The sequence below is a fragment of the Nyctereutes procyonoides genome, unplaced genomic scaffold, assembly GCF_905146905.1.
Source record: "Nyctereutes procyonoides isolate TBG_1078 unplaced genomic scaffold, NYPRO_anot_genome, whole genome shotgun sequence".
NCBI classification, from domain to species: Eukaryota; Metazoa; Chordata; class Mammalia; order Carnivora; family Canidae; genus Nyctereutes; species Nyctereutes procyonoides.
Genome location: NW_026575124.1, coordinates 1,422,761 through 1,437,040, shown reverse-complemented (window position 1 = coordinate 1,437,040; position 14,280 = coordinate 1,422,761). Strand labels below are relative to the sequence as shown.

The following is a 14,280-nucleotide window of genomic DNA, read 5'->3' as shown; positions in this document are numbered from 1 at the left end:
GCAAGGCTCAAAGCTCAAAATGGCATAGTGGCAAGAACAGCACTCTTCATAGTTGAGTTTTACTTTGAATGCACTGTTTTCAAATCCTCTTCACAACTTTGCAGAAAGACCTGCAGGTAGATTTCCTGTGCACTGGCACAGTGGGAAATCAGCCCTGTGCTAATACTATGCCCACTGCGCTTGAGGAGTTGGATTGCATTACTATAGGCTGGCTGCCCAACAACCCTTCCCTCTGGGATCTCTGCCTCCCCCACTTTGGGCGTTTTTGGTGGGGTTGTTAAACAAGGGCCTCTGCCTTCCTTATCTGAGAGGTGCACGCCTGGCCAAGAACTGGCCAGAGTAACCCTTTACCTGGACACAGTAATTGGTCTAGGAATGGTCACTGACCAATGAAGAGTTCTGGTCTTTACGGAGTCTTTTCAGGGGATTTGTACAGATGCTGGGACAGTCTTCCATCTGAGATCATGAGATGACACCGCTACTCCTAAAACTGCGTACCTCCCCTTCATGGGCGCTAAGAGTTCAAAATATAGAAATCCAGTCTGGTAGTCAAGCAGTAGAAAACTGGTAGTCAAGGCCCCATCTCTGCAGTTCATCCTCTATTTAAGTAAACAAAAATACCAAGACACAGACATGGCAAAATATTTAATCTCTGTAGGTGTGCCTCATCCTCCCATTCCTGTTGTGACTCAACAGCCTCCCCAAAACGGCAGTACCAGAGAAAATAGGGGGCACTTTTTCTCAGCAGGATTCGAAAACCATTAAGGCCCTAGTTCTCTTGACTTGGAAATGATTGCAGGTGAGATCATTCCACAGCACGCCTCAGGCCTCTCTGCTCCAGGAGAAAAACCCCCAGTTCTATGGGACTCCTGAGGTCTTCTGTTCTTCTGCAGCCTGGCGCTGAAGGCTGCGCCGCTGGAAATAGCGGTAGGCTCGGGCACTACAGAGGTAGCCCCCATACACAGTGAGGAGCATCATGGAGGTAGAGAAGGTCTTGTAGCCAATGTCAGCTAGTTGCTTGGCAGTTGGCATGTTGTCCCCTACAAAGACAGACTGGATTTAGACCCAAGGATAAGGCCTCACGTGCCCAGCCCACTTCTTTGTTTAAGGCCATACCACATCTTCTGCATCCTTAGTCTGTCTGTACTCTACTCTGAACAGTCCCTACACACATGCAGATATTGTTCAGGAACTCTGAAGATTCAGAAAGACAGGTGCCTGGGTGGCTCAGTCGATTAAGCATCTGCCTTCGGCTCAGGTCATGATCCGAGTGTCTTGGGATCGAGTTCCGCATTGAGCCCCAAATCAGGCTCCCTGCAGGAAGCCTACTTCTCCCTCCGCCATTCCTCATGCTTGTGCTCTCTGGCTCTCTCCCTCTGTCAAATAAATAAAATCTTAAAAAAAAAAAAATGATTCAGGATGATAGATAAGCTCTGCATACGAGATACAGAAATAGGTGCGTTTCAATGATGTTACAGGTAAAATGTGGCCTTCTATATTTGTGGAGACAAATGACTGGTATGAACCACCCAGAAATGTTCTTAACTGACCTATGACTGTAAGCACATATCAGTTTTTCTGGCTAGTAGGGAATTAATGCGGTAGCCAGGGATTAAACATTAGCAATGAATTATTCTCTCTAGGAGGATCAAATGGGAACCTTCTACACAATAACCAATTTGTTTTGCCATAAAAACAATCCTATTCTTGATGGTGAAGTTCCCATGTTAGCCCTCAAGCATCCATATAAGCCAGATACACCTGAAATAATGCCAAGAGTATATTTATTTCAATTATACTTAACCGTCTACAGCATTAACTCTAAGTTCCAAACGTAATACCAAGAACCTAACCCAAGGGTTAAATAGAAACTTACTGAGTCCCCAGCAAACTGTTAATTCACATTTGCATAAGATAAATTATTGGTAATTTAACTGTTCCCTGGATATTCTGAACTAGGGAACAAGATAAAATTTACCACAGGACACTTTCATCCTCAACAAAACATTCTTCCATTTGGGTCTAGGAACATGTTCTCAGGCTCCTCACTGTTGAGGGAATTGACATTAAAAGACTGAAACAGAATAGGTTTCTTAAAAGTCTTGAACTTGAAAGAAGAAAAGCTCAGGGTTAGCTGCTTTCAGGGGGCCTAGAGTAGGGTGAGACACATAAGCACTTCTCCGAGTGCATCCTATGGACTAACCACTGCTATTGAGCCAGTCCTGGAGGGTGGAGCCCAAGTTGAGCTGAGCCACAGCTTCCTTGAATCATAATTCCAAGTGACTACATTAAATAAGGTCAAAGGAGAAAGAAAACCAAATGGCACAGGTTCAGGTAAGAGACAGTTGTGTTCAGGTTATCTGAGGTTTGAAAGGACCCCAAACTGTGAGATGTGAAGAACACACACACCCACACACACACTCACACAGGGCAGGACACTAAGGTAAGCAAGCTTCCAGCAAAGAGACCTGCAACCTTCAACATCTTCCTCATTTACTCCTTCTCCACCTGTCCCCCGTTACCCCGGCTCAATGTTAATCAGCTACAGGACCACTTCTTCAAGGGGCTGGAGGAAGAAGGCTGGAGGCATTCAACAGCTTATAAAAGGATGGTATACCTTGCTTAGACAAGTGACAGATGACCTACTAACAGATGTGATTTTGCTGTCTAGAACTCCACTTCATCTCTTGTCTAATCCAAACCAACATTTCTATTTCCTTTTTTTTTTAAGATTTTATTTACTTATTCATGAGAGACAGAGAGAGGCAGAGGAAGAAGCGGGCTCCATACAGGGAGCCCGATGTGGGACTCGATCCCAGGACTCCAGGATCACGAACTGAGCAGAAGGCAAATGCTCAACTGCTGGGCAGCCTCGGTGGCTCAGCAGTTTAAGCGCCACTTTCAGTCCAGGGCGTGATCCTGCAGACCCGGGATCAAGTCCCACATCAGGCTCCCTGCATGGAGCCTGCTTCTCCCTCTCTCTGCCTGTCTCTGCCTCTCTCTTCTCTCTCTCTGTCTCTCATGAATAAATAAATAAAATCTTTTTTTTTAATTTTTATTTATTTATGATAGCCACAGAGAGAGAGAGAGAGGCAGAGACACAGGCAGAGGGAGAAGCAGGCTCCATGCACCGGGAGCCCGACGTGGGATTCCATCCCGGGTCTCCAGGATCGCGCCCTGGGCCAAAGGCAGGCGCCAAACCGCTGCGCCACCCAGGGATCCCCAATAAATAAAATCTTAAAAAAAAAAAAAAGCTCAACTGCTGAGCCACCTACGCGTCTCCAAGATTTCTATTTTCACACTAACCAAAACTCTCCACAGACCCTGAGCTAATGCAGGGCAGTAGAAAAGGAGAGGACAGATGTAGCAGTTATTTTGGAAGTAGAACAAAGATTTATTAATGGAATGGATTTGGGCAAAGCTGGAAATATCTCCAAGGCAGCCAATCCGTTAACTCTGTGGATTGGGATACTGTTAATAGGACTAAGAAAAGAAATGTAACAGACGTGTTTCACTGTGTGTATGGGAGTGGTAGTGGCAGTGAGTGGCAGTCAAGATCATGAACTGGGTTCTGGACCAGAAATTAAAATTAAGATGCTCAACCCAACACTCATGTGATGAGGTCTACCAGGCAGATATATACAGATATATATATATACACACACACACAAATCTGGACAGATCTTGGGAGAGACTAACCTACTGATACAGAGGTAACAAGTGACACCAAAGCAGAGGATAAGACCAGAGACAGGGATGCCTAGGTGGCTCAGTGGTTGAGTGTCTGCCTTTGGCTCAGGGCGTGATCCCAGGGTCCTGGGATCAGTCCCACATCAGGATCCCTGCAGGGAACCTGCTTCTCCCTCTACCTATATCTCTGCCTCTCTGTGTGTGTCTCTCATGAATAAATCAACAAATTTTAGGGGGAAAAAAAAAAAAAAGACCAGAGAGAGAAGCCAAGGGAATGCTAGTTTGAAGGATAATAATGAGTGAACGAATGCAGATGGGAAACTCCAGAAACATGTTGGGTGGCTTTTTCATTCAACTACATCTCTTCCTCTTCCTGATTGACAATAACTGCTGTATCAAGTCACTGCCACTGATGGAGGTGTGCTGTATCCTTCCCACCTGTTGAGCCAGAATGAAAACTGGAAACCATTACTGCAAGTTAAGTGCCATGAAGGCTGGTCAGATGGGATAAGTGGATGGGAAAAGATGCCATGAAGGCTGGTCAGATGGGATAAGTGGATGGGAAAAGATGACTAGAGGACATGTAAACAATCCTACAGAAGTCAATTTAGTGCACTGAACTGAAACAGGCATTAAATAATGGCACAGATTCTTTTTTTTTTAAAGTAGGCGCCACGCCGAAGATAGGGCTCGAACTCAGCACCCTGAGATTGAGTCGCATGCTCTACCTACTGATCCGGCCAGATGCCCCAATAAAGCACAGATTCAAAGCCAGGGCTCCAGCAGGTCCACAAGCCCAGCCCCTCCAATGCAGAGGCATTTTTCAGAGACAAAAAACAGATTATTCAATTATACCCCCTTCACCTCAAAGAGAAGAATTCTTGTGATTTTTCTGGTTAACAGAATAGAAGTGATAGGGCAGTAGCTTGAGAAGGCAACAAGATCAAGGACATTCTAGTTATGTTTTGCTTATTGATAAGGAAGATCTGAATATGCTTTAGAGAGAAAGAAGCTGGTCGCCAAACACAAGATAAAAGAAGAGGCGGGCAGGATGGAACAAGATCCAGGATGGCCCAGGAAAAGGTGAACTTAGACCCGGGTAGAAGGATTCACCTTAGAAATGACACTTTTGAGGTGAGCAGAACATTCTCACTTGAGAGACATCCATTTTCTCAAAACAAAACAAAACAAAAAACAAAAAAAGCTCAATGCTGGGTTTATGGGGTGATGCAGTTAGACTCGAGGTTTTGAAAAACAGAAAAAGACTCAAGTACCAGTATAGAAAATCCCACAGAACAGAAGTGCACGCTGCGAGGTTCTGGCTCTTCTCTTTTTCTGCCCAACCCCCCCCCCCCAAGGGAGCATCTCAAGGCTCCAGGTTCTCCTCTGGAAAATCATTTCCTCAAATGTGTTTCATCCACCTCAGCTTAGACACGATGGATCTGTCCACCTTTTACTAGTGCTATGAAAGCCACAGAGAACAGGCTTCAGTCTCAGAGCAGCCTACGGTCTGGGGGGGGGGGGGGCAGAGATCCCACATTCGGTTACACAAGGTAGGAGACGGGCGGTGACCAGAAGAGAAGGAGCGAGGCGAGAGCTCGGAGGGAAGGTGGGTGGGGGCCCAAGAAGTTAGCAGCCCCCTGGGGAGGGGGCGTGGCTGTGTCCTTCAGAAGGGCGGGCAGGAGGGGGGCGGGGACAGAGTCTCAGGGGCTGAAAGCAGCAAAGGACTGAGGCCGTTTCGTCCGTAAGCACCAAGGACGCGGGAGAGCCACCGGCCAAGGCGCCGCTGACTGTAAGGCAAGGAGGGGTCGGAGCGTGGAGGACCACGGCGGGCCCGGAGCCTACGGCCGGAAGGGGCCGAGAGAGCGGCTGGAGGGCCGCGGCGCAGCACGCGCGGGGGCCTCAGGGCACCGAAGGCCGCCGCACGGGAGGATGGATAAGCAAAGGCCGGGCCCAGACGGGGCGCCTCCGCGGACTGGAGGCCCCTGCACGGCCCTCGGCGACCGCGGGCGGGGATGCGGCCGCTTACCGGGGCCCGGCCGCCGCCGCCGCCTGCGCAATTTCCTAGCGCAGCCCGACGCAGCATGCCGGACCACGTACGCGGGGGCGCCCGCTCCCGGGGCGCACCTGGTGCGGAAAGCCACCCTTTCTGCCTCCCACCTGTCCCGCTTACCCTCTAGACTCGGCTCCCGACCCGGAGAGAGGACCCCACACGCCCGAAGCAACACAAATGCGCCCACTGAGGAGACCGCCCGCGCACGCCGCAGCTCGGCCGGCTGCCGCCTTTGCGCTTCCGGGCCAGTCACCCTTACTACGCATGCTCAGACCGGTCTTCCTCTCGGGGAGGCCTGTTGAATTCTGGGGCTTGTAGTCCATCTCCGTCGCCAGAGAGGCCGTGGTGACTGCAGCTCCGGAGCCGGACACACGGTCACACTAGGGAAAGACGGGCCTTCTCGCCGGCTCGGAGGCAGCCAATCAGCAGCCTCGGCGCGGTGACGCCTCCGGGAGCTGGGTGGATTCTCGGGGGGTCGGCTCCTGGAGGGGGCCCGCGCGCCCCCTGGAGCCCGGAGCGGCCCTTCAGCGCGTGGCTGGCTGGGGCGGGCGAGCGCGCGTGGGAATCCGAGGCCGGCCACGCGGCGGGGCACAGCGGGGGCGGGGCCGGGGGACGACTGTCTAAGGGCTGTGGCCCGGTGCGACCTCCGCGCTTGCGGGAGTCGTGCGAAAGCCTAAGACGCGCCGGGAAGGGGGCAGCCCTTGGGGCAGAGGGACCGCGTGGGCCCCCTGCCAGGGCCAGCAGCAGCTGCGATTATCCAGGAGGGAACTCCTCTTTGGGTTTTTTGTTTGTTGTTTTTTTCCCCCGTGACATGCCTGGAAACACATGCAGTGATTTACCACAGCATAGGCACTGCCCCAACTCCGCTCTGGAAAAAACGCGATTTATTGAGTAGACAGGTAGTAGACTTGAAGGGAAGGCTTCAGATGTTAACCGCGGAGTGAACAAAAGTAGGCAGAGGTGTCGGATTGTCTTATCAAGGTCACAGCTGCAGCCCAAGTTGAGCCGAGCTGCCTCCCTGCCCCGACCTTGACCTCCTGGGCCCCCCCCCCCCCCCCCCCCCCCCGCCCTGGAGTCAGGCAGTGCCCCAGCCTGGGCCCAGCCAAAGCTGGGGTAGCTGTGCCCCCCTCCTGCAGCCCGGTCCAGGCAGCTCTGCCCTTCGCTGGTGAAACAGTGAATCCTCCAGGTCTTGGGCTGAGAGGAGCGGGCCTCCCGGACTTGGCAGGGAGTAGGAGAGGATTAACATGACGCTGCCAGAGCCACAGTGTGCCAGGTGCTGCCACATAGGAAGCTGAGAGGCCCTGCTGAACGTGGCTGGAGCCTGGCAGGCCCACAGGGCCTATTTGTAGCTAGGGGCCCGGACTGCTGACCTGTGACATTCCCTGCCTGCCAACCCATCCTGGAACAAGGCCAGTTCAGAACACATTCCCTTCTCCCCTTTCCTGCTCTTCCCTCACCACAGCGGGTAGGGTGGGCTTTAATTTTTTTCTCCTTGAGTCTCCCAGCTCCTGAGGTGCTGATGTAGTCAATATCTCGTGAGAAAGCCTTCCAGTGACAAAGAAGAGCTGGCCTTGAATGTCAGGGGCCATCAACATGCACCTGCTCCCCCTTCCCTGCTCACAGTCCCCCATCAGCCTCTGGGCCACTCTGGCCCCCTGGCCTCCTGCTGCAGGTGCTGGTTAGCTGCCCTGGCTGCTCTGGGGGCAGCTGAGAAATAGGCACAGGGCTTGAGGGAGAAAATGGGTGAAGCCCAGGATGTCCTTGGGCAGACAGAAGCAGGAGGGACCCAGCTGACACCTCCCCCAACCAGAGCTTCAGAGAAGAGCGGCAGGACACACACAAAGGTCATAGGGAGCCGAGTGATCCGAGCCTGTTCTGAAATGGTGTAGCTGTCAGCAGATTAGGGGCCTGATCTCCAAAGAGGGTGCTGGCCAGCAGGGCGAGGGAAGGCCTAGAAAGGTCAGGCATGGTGGGGAGGAGCTGGCAAGAACTAGGAAGTCCCTGGGGAGAATGACAAGTCCTAGGGCCAGAGATGCCAGCATGGCAGCAACTCTGGTGCCAGGGCAGCCTGGGGGGGGCGGGTTCTGGGTGGGAGAGGAACAACCAGAGGTTTCTGAGGACGCAGATGTTGCTAGGAGAAGCTAGGAGGGGGTTGAGAGCTTTGTATTTTGTTAACAAACACTGAGATCCATTGACGCGGTGCGGGGCCTGGCAGAGGTCAGAGCAGAGGGGTCCCTGAGGCCTGTGTCAGCCCAGAAGCCCAGACCCCTCCCTTGGCAGCCCTTGCCTCATTCCTCTTGTGGCTGAGGTACTTCTTTAGCCATTTAACTGAGCTTGGGGATGGGACTCCTGGTCTGTGTGAGGCAGCAGTGGGTAGCTCTTGCCTCCCGACACCTCTACCCTCCCCGCCGCACACACACCCAGAGCACGCGGCACTGGGGCTTGACACTACCCATCCCAGAAGACAAAGAGAAAGGCCCACTTGCGGAGAGGGACAAGGCAACTCCATTTCTGGTGAGATGTGGTGGCAAGAGGCTAGAGGCTGCTTGATGGTTTGGGATCCCCCAGTAGGTAGTTGCACCCCACAGCCTCCTGTCCTCCATGAGAAGAAGCAGTTCCGTATAGGGTCCCAGAGATTCTGGGGGCCAGGTAACCCCAGCCTTGCTGGAGTAGAGAAGCTGCCTGGCCTGGGCCCCAGGCCCGCTCACAAATGTTCTGGATGATTCTGCAAGCAATAGATGAATTCACCCACAGGCTGGCTCTCATAGCATATCTTGTACACAGCCATGAACAGAGGAAACCTAGAAAGGGGAAGGAAAGACCCAGCTCAGCCTTCCAGTATACCCCGACACCCTCACCCCCACCAACTCCCCAGCCACCTCCTAACCCTCCACTCCCCTACTTTCCCACATTTAAGCCCAGGCGGGTGCTGGCTCTGAATTTCTAATTGCTGAGAATCTGAACTTCCTAGTCCTGGGTTCAGGGTCAGGTTGTTTTTTAATTGCCCTCCTCCCTGTTCTATTAAACTTGCCTGCATGATTCCCTGGCATGATCTTTTTGTTCTAGATGGGCAAGTCACTTAACCACTCTAAAGCCTCAGTAAAAAAAAATAAATAATAAATAAATAAAATTTTAAAAAAAGTAAAAATAAATAAATAAAGCCTCAGTATCGGACTGCCTGGGTGGCTCAGCAGTTGAGCGTCTGCCTTTGGCTCAGGGCGTGGTCCCTGAGTCCCAGGATCGAGTCCCACATCGGGCTCCCTGCATGGAGCCTGCTTCTCCCTCTCTGCCGGTGTCTCTGCCTCCCTCTCTCTCTCTCTCTCTCTCATTAGTGAATGAATAAAATCTTAAAAAAAAAAAGCCTCAGTATCATCAACTGTAAATTGGGACCAATATAACAAAGCAATAAAGTGATTATGTATTAATGTAAAGGGCTCAATAAATGCATTTCCTTCCTCCCATCCCCTTGCACAGCCTGCTTCCTTTACCTGGAGGCTCTCCCCTGACCAGCCATGAGCTGATCTTCTGAGCCTGTTTCATACTCTCTTATTCTTGGATCCTTTCCAGATCAACAGCTCTGCTCTGACCGCTCCTCCCCCCCCCCGCCCGTCTTTGTGCTCCCTGAAAAGGAGCACCTTGACACAGAGACTGTCCTCACACCTCAGCACCCAGGACAGGATTCAGGGTACAGGGGGGTTGGCCTCCGGATAGCGGCTGAGAATGGGGTTGATGGAGAGAGAGGTGGGACAGTCAGTTGAGTTTATTTCAGCTGCCCCAGAGCTCCAGTCCCCAAAGCAGAGGACAGGAGGAAAAGGACCGAAAGTGAGGCTACGTGGAGGGGTCCAAGCGATGCGGTATGAAGAACACTGACCCGGAGGTGGTTCAAAGGCTATGAACTAGCTGGGGGACAGCGGACAGACCAGACTCTCCAAGCTCTAGTCTCCGTAAACATAAGGTGTGCCCCCCCGCCCCAGGTCGAGGAGGATGAGAAGCTGAGGCAGCGAGCGCTTCCCCGGCGGGGCTGGGGCCGACACCTACTTGTCCACCATGCCCTTGTGCTTGAGGACGCTGTGCAGCTCCCGGGCTGTCAGGGGCCCCTGCAGCTTCTGGCCATTCAGCATCTCTTTCTCCAGCTGCTCAATGGACTGTGAAGAAAATAGGACGGGTAGACGGAAATGCGAGAGGAGGGTTGTCCGTGGGAGGTGGAGTCTGGGGTTCAGATGGGGGGTGAGGCCTTAGGAGGGTGGAAGGGCTGGGAATGCTCACAAGTCTTACTGTTTGCGCTCAAGAGATGCCTCGAGCCACGTTCTTCTACCTTGAACCCATAGGGCCCGCCCTCCTTTCTCCAGTCTCCCAGGTCCCACCTTTCCTGTGCGGGCGAAGGCCTCGGCCACCTTTCGGTTCCGCCCTCCGTAGCAGGTAGTGATGAGGTCAGCGACACCGCAGCTCTCCAGGAAGGTGTCACAGGACACAGGGCCGCTGCAGAAGAGCTTGGCAAAGGCGATCATCTCCATGAGCCCCAGTCGGATCACTGCTGCCTTGGTGTTGTCGCCAAAGCCCAGGCCGTCACAGAAGCCAGCCCCCACGGCCACTATATTCTTTGGAGAGTGGAGGTCACGGGTGAGGAAGGATCCCCTCCTGCAGGCCCCTCGGCACCTGCCTCCTGCTCCTTCCTTCAGCCGTGACACACCGCTGGGTAAGTGAAGTACAGTGGGTGAGCTCCTCAGCTATTTCCACCTATTGATTTTCCCATTTGCTGTACCCCACTCGGCCTGTGCTCCCTGGTTCCCCAACCCTGCCCCATATTCCATCCTGAAAACCAGTCTTCTGCCCCCCGGGCCCTCCCAGCCATGACTATGCCATTCCATATCCCTGATGTCCTCGGCTCTATCCAAGATCCAGAGTTCTAGCCATCAGTCTGCCTGGCTGCCCTGGATGTCTTATCTCCCATTAGCCTGGGTGCCTCCCCAGGACATCTCTTCCCCCAGACCGCCCCCTGGAGGCAGGGATAGGGATGTCCCACAAGGAGCTGAAGGAAGAAAGGAAGAAGGAGGCCCAATGTCTGAGAGTAACTGGCAGGGTGGAATGACCCTGACCTTACTGCGGCAATTCTTCGTCCCAGTGTGTGGGACTTGGTGGGGAAGGGGCCCAAGAGTGAGAGCCCGGAGCACACCCCATGGCTGCCTCTGTGCCCCTCTCACCTTTAAGGCCCCACAGATCTCCACCGTATCCACCTCTTTTACAACTGTGATGCGGAAATTGGGCGTCTGCATCAGCATTTTCAGAAGCTGTCCTTGGGTCTGGTCCTTGCATCCTAAAGTGGGAAGGGGGCAAGGCTTTAAGAGGAGATTCTTGACTCTTCCCACACCTGCCCTAAGCAGGACCTGTACCCCTTTCCCTGGGTTGGGGGGGGTCCCAGTCCTCCCTCACCTCTGATGCTTGGGTCTCCTTCCTTTGCCTGATTAATGGGGAGAAGAGGGCGAACTGGGGGAGAGGGGAGAGTGGAGGGGGTGTAACAAGGTGCGCCGCGTGTGTAGGTGATGATAGGGCTCTCACCAATGGTTGTCTCACAGAACTTGTCATCAGCCACCTCGTTGGCAATGTTCGCCCCCATCAGCACACTCATGGGGATGCCAAGGTGCTCCCCAATCACTTCAGAGATGAGCTTCAGCCCCTTAGGGCCCTCGTCTATCCCCTGGGCACAGGATGGAGCTCAGGCCAGATGCCCTCTATGCCCAACTGAGGGCTTCCCCCCCAGAAGTCCTGCCCCTTCCAAATTCACCATTCATCAGGGTCCCTCCCCAGAGGCCCTGCCCCATTCCAACCCATCCAGAGCTTGCTGTGAGGAGGGTAGATTGCAAGTGAAAACGAATCCCTTAAAAGATTCGTCTTCCAAAAAAATAAAAATAAATAAATAAATAATTAAAAAAAAAAAGATTCGCCTTCCGTATACCTTCAATCGATCTACCTCTCCAAGGCCATGTATCCCCTCCACATCCCTAAACAACCCCCACCAAGTACCAAGTACCCCAAACCAACTTCCATCCCAGCCACTGCCCCAAACCGGCTTCCCTTTCACATTCCTCACACTAGCCCACTTCTCATACCCCTCGGCATCCCTTGTGTGCCTCCCAAATTCCTCAAGATGTTGGCCTCCAAACCAATCGCTTAACTACTCCCCCACCCACCGCCCTCCCCAGTGGCCCCAGCACCTATTCTCAGCCTCCCTCAAGCAACTCCTCCTCTCTCTCTAAAAGACCCTTGGCCTACTTCTGCCGTTTTCTGTTCTCTCTTCCCCAACCCTGCCCCGCCCCCGGCAGTTATCTGCACCCTCCCCATCCACATGGAGATATTTCTGGCACCTTAATAAGAGATACACCAATGGCATTTGCCTTCAGGTGGCCCTTGAGCTGACCACAAATCTTGCCGATGAACTGATGGGGCACCACAAAGATCAGGATGTCAGCGTCCGCGGCAGCCTGGACCACGTCTGGGACAGCCACCTGTGGGGGTGACCAGTGCTCGTGGGCCTCACAGCCTTCTCCCAGCCCCCGTGGGAGCCTGTGCAGGAGATCTAGGAGCTCAGGAGTGAGGCTGGTGGGGGAGAAGGAAGGGCAGTTGGGAGGCTGAATCTGGGAGGGCTGGACTCGGAATGAAACACCATAATCCCTCCTGTCGCAGCCATCGTGCCCTCTTGCTCCAGCCGCCCGGGGCTCTTGAGGACTCCTGGGAGCCTCCTCTCAGTGCTCGCCTAGCCCTTGGCTGTGGGACAGCGAGGGAGGCCACAGGACGCCTGGGCTTGGCAGGAGGAAGAGGCCAGGTACGATTTCATCACCACCAGCAGCTTCACAGGGCTCCCAGGCTGGGAAGGAGAGCCCTTCCTGCTGTCGTCCCTGCTCGTCCTCTCCAGGCTGGGAGCAAGCCACACGGTTTTGACCAGGGACCTTAAGTCCAAGGAGTAGCCTCCAAGTCAGTGAATAAGTAACAGGATTACAACCTGAGGCAGGTGCTTCCCAGACCCCCAGTCTTTGGTTGCCATGGAAACTAACTTCCTTGCCCTCTCCCCCTCTTTTCTGCCTGGGAGCCCCTCAGTGTATGGGGTGCTGGGAGTTCAAGTTCTCCTCAGTCCCAGAAAGTGCCAGGAGAGCAGTCTGGGGGGTGTGCAGAGGGGGGCCCTGTGCCTAGAGCTGCCCTCCCAGGATGCTTCCCAAGTCCAACTAGCAGCTGAAATAGCCCCCTCTCAGGAGGAAGCACCCTCCACTTCCCTCTCCCTTCCTTGCGGGGTTTTGGGGCTCACCACGTTGGGGGGCAGCTTGTGCCCTGGCAGGTATTTGACATTCTCGTGCTGCGTGTTGATGATCTCTGTCAGCTTTCTCCCCCCGACATCTTCCTCAAACACCCACATGGTCACCCGTGGGTCAAAGTGTGACAGCTGGGCTGCATTGCCACCCACAATCTTGGCAATAGCTGAACCCCTGGTGGGAGGGGGAGGACAGAAAGTGGAAGAGTCAGGGCATGAGGGAGGAATGGTGGTGGGGAGGAGGCACAGGATGGCATTAAGGGATGGCCCAGCAGCCCACCAGATTTACTTGCCATCGTCCTTGTGACCCCCCACCGCCGTGAAAGTGTGGCCCTGTCCACCCTACACTTTGCAGCTGGAGAAGGGGACCAGCCTTCTGATCTGTCCACCCACACCCCCCAACCCAAAGCAGCTTTTCAGGCAGGGAGCACTGGAGAGGCTCCGTTCCTGTGGCAAACAGGTGCAGCTGCCCAGGTGGGCAAGGACGCGAGGTCTGGGCACCATCTGCCCTGCGGGGGTAGGCACCGAAGACAGCAGGGGTGGAACAGAAACTGGACGGCGTTTCCTACCCACCAAGCCTCTCTCCCTAGCCCCGTGTTCTTAGGGAAACCTCCCCTTGCCCCCACACTCCTTGGCTGAGCCACTTACCAGTTGCCGGAGCCTATAATGCAGACTCGCTTGCCAGCCATGGTGCCACTTTTCTAACTGATTCAGCTCAGTGCTCCGCGCCCCAGCTCCTCTGCCGACTAGGAGCATATAACTCCCCGCACGTGGGTGCAGCCAAGTCCCGCCCTCCAGGGGCGGGTGGGGAGGCGGGTGCCCTGATAGACAGGGACTCTGGCAAAGCCAGGGAAAGGGGAGAAAAGGGTAGAGACAGGTGGGGAAGAGGAATGGGCCAGGGGCCAGGCCCCTCTTCCGTTTAGGTTTGCCAGCTGATGGTGCTAGTGAGCTTCTTCCCCTGGCCCTAGCCCTCCCTCCCTGTAGTGGTCTCATTTTGAGATCTGCCAAGAAATAGCTCAGATGAGGAGCAAGTGACTGGCCCCACTGGCCCCGCCTTATTCCCTGCTGTCCCCCAGCACCAGAATAGATTGTTTTCAGTCCTATTAGCAGATACAGGAGTGCTTTCTCTTCCAAGGTAGGAATCACCCCACGTAGCCTCTTAGGACCCCAAAATCTACTCTGCAGGTTTGTCCTCTAGCAGTGACAAAAACTACATGTCACTGGCCCTACACTAGCT

At 53.9% G+C, this 14,280-nt stretch overlaps 2 protein-coding genes across 2 annotated transcripts; both read right to left on the bottom strand.

The window, feature by feature from the left end:
- Positions 1-630: 630 nt before the first annotated feature.
- Positions 631-6,005, bottom strand: LOC129517276 (cytochrome c oxidase assembly protein COX14). Its single transcript, XM_055336960.1, has 2 exons — positions 5,864-6,005; positions 631-1,040 (listed from the first exon to the last, which is right to left on the bottom strand). The coding sequence occupies exon 2, from the start codon at positions 1,030-1,032 to the stop codon at positions 859-861; it is 174 nt and encodes a 57-aa protein (XP_055192935.1). The 5' UTR covers positions 1,033-1,040; positions 5,864-6,005; the 3' UTR covers positions 631-858.
- Positions 6,006-6,605: 600 nt separating this feature from the next.
- GPD1 (glycerol-3-phosphate dehydrogenase 1) lies at positions 6,606-13,823 on the bottom strand. The gene is made up of 8 exons (XM_055336995.1): positions 13,692-13,823; positions 13,041-13,218; positions 12,106-12,246; positions 11,300-11,438; positions 10,945-11,057; positions 10,108-10,341; positions 9,782-9,888; positions 6,606-8,544 (listed from the first exon to the last, which is right to left on the bottom strand). The coding sequence occupies exons 1-8, from the start codon at positions 13,730-13,732 to the stop codon at positions 8,448-8,450; spliced, it is 1,050 nt and encodes a 349-aa protein (XP_055192970.1). The 5' UTR covers positions 13,733-13,823; the 3' UTR covers positions 6,606-8,447.
- Positions 13,824-14,280: the final 457 nt, after the last annotated feature.

Bases quoted from the DNA above. Each gene is read 5' to 3' on its own strand.
- LOC129517276 (XM_055336960.1), bottom strand. From the start codon at position 1,032: ATGCCAACTGCCAAGCAACTAGCTGACATTGGCTACAAGACCTTCTCT.
- GPD1 (XM_055336995.1), bottom strand. From the start codon at position 13,732: ATGGCTGGCAAGCGAGTCTGCATTATAGGCTCCGGCAACTG. The intron at 12,247-13,040 runs GTGAGCCCCAAA...TCACCCCCACAG, and splicing joins ACAAGCTGCCCCCCAACGTG to GTGGCTGTCCCAGACGTGGT. The intron at 11,058-11,299 runs GTGAGAGCCCTA...TTCCCACTTTAG, and splicing joins GTTCTGTGAGACAACCATTG to GATGCAAGGACCAGACCCAA.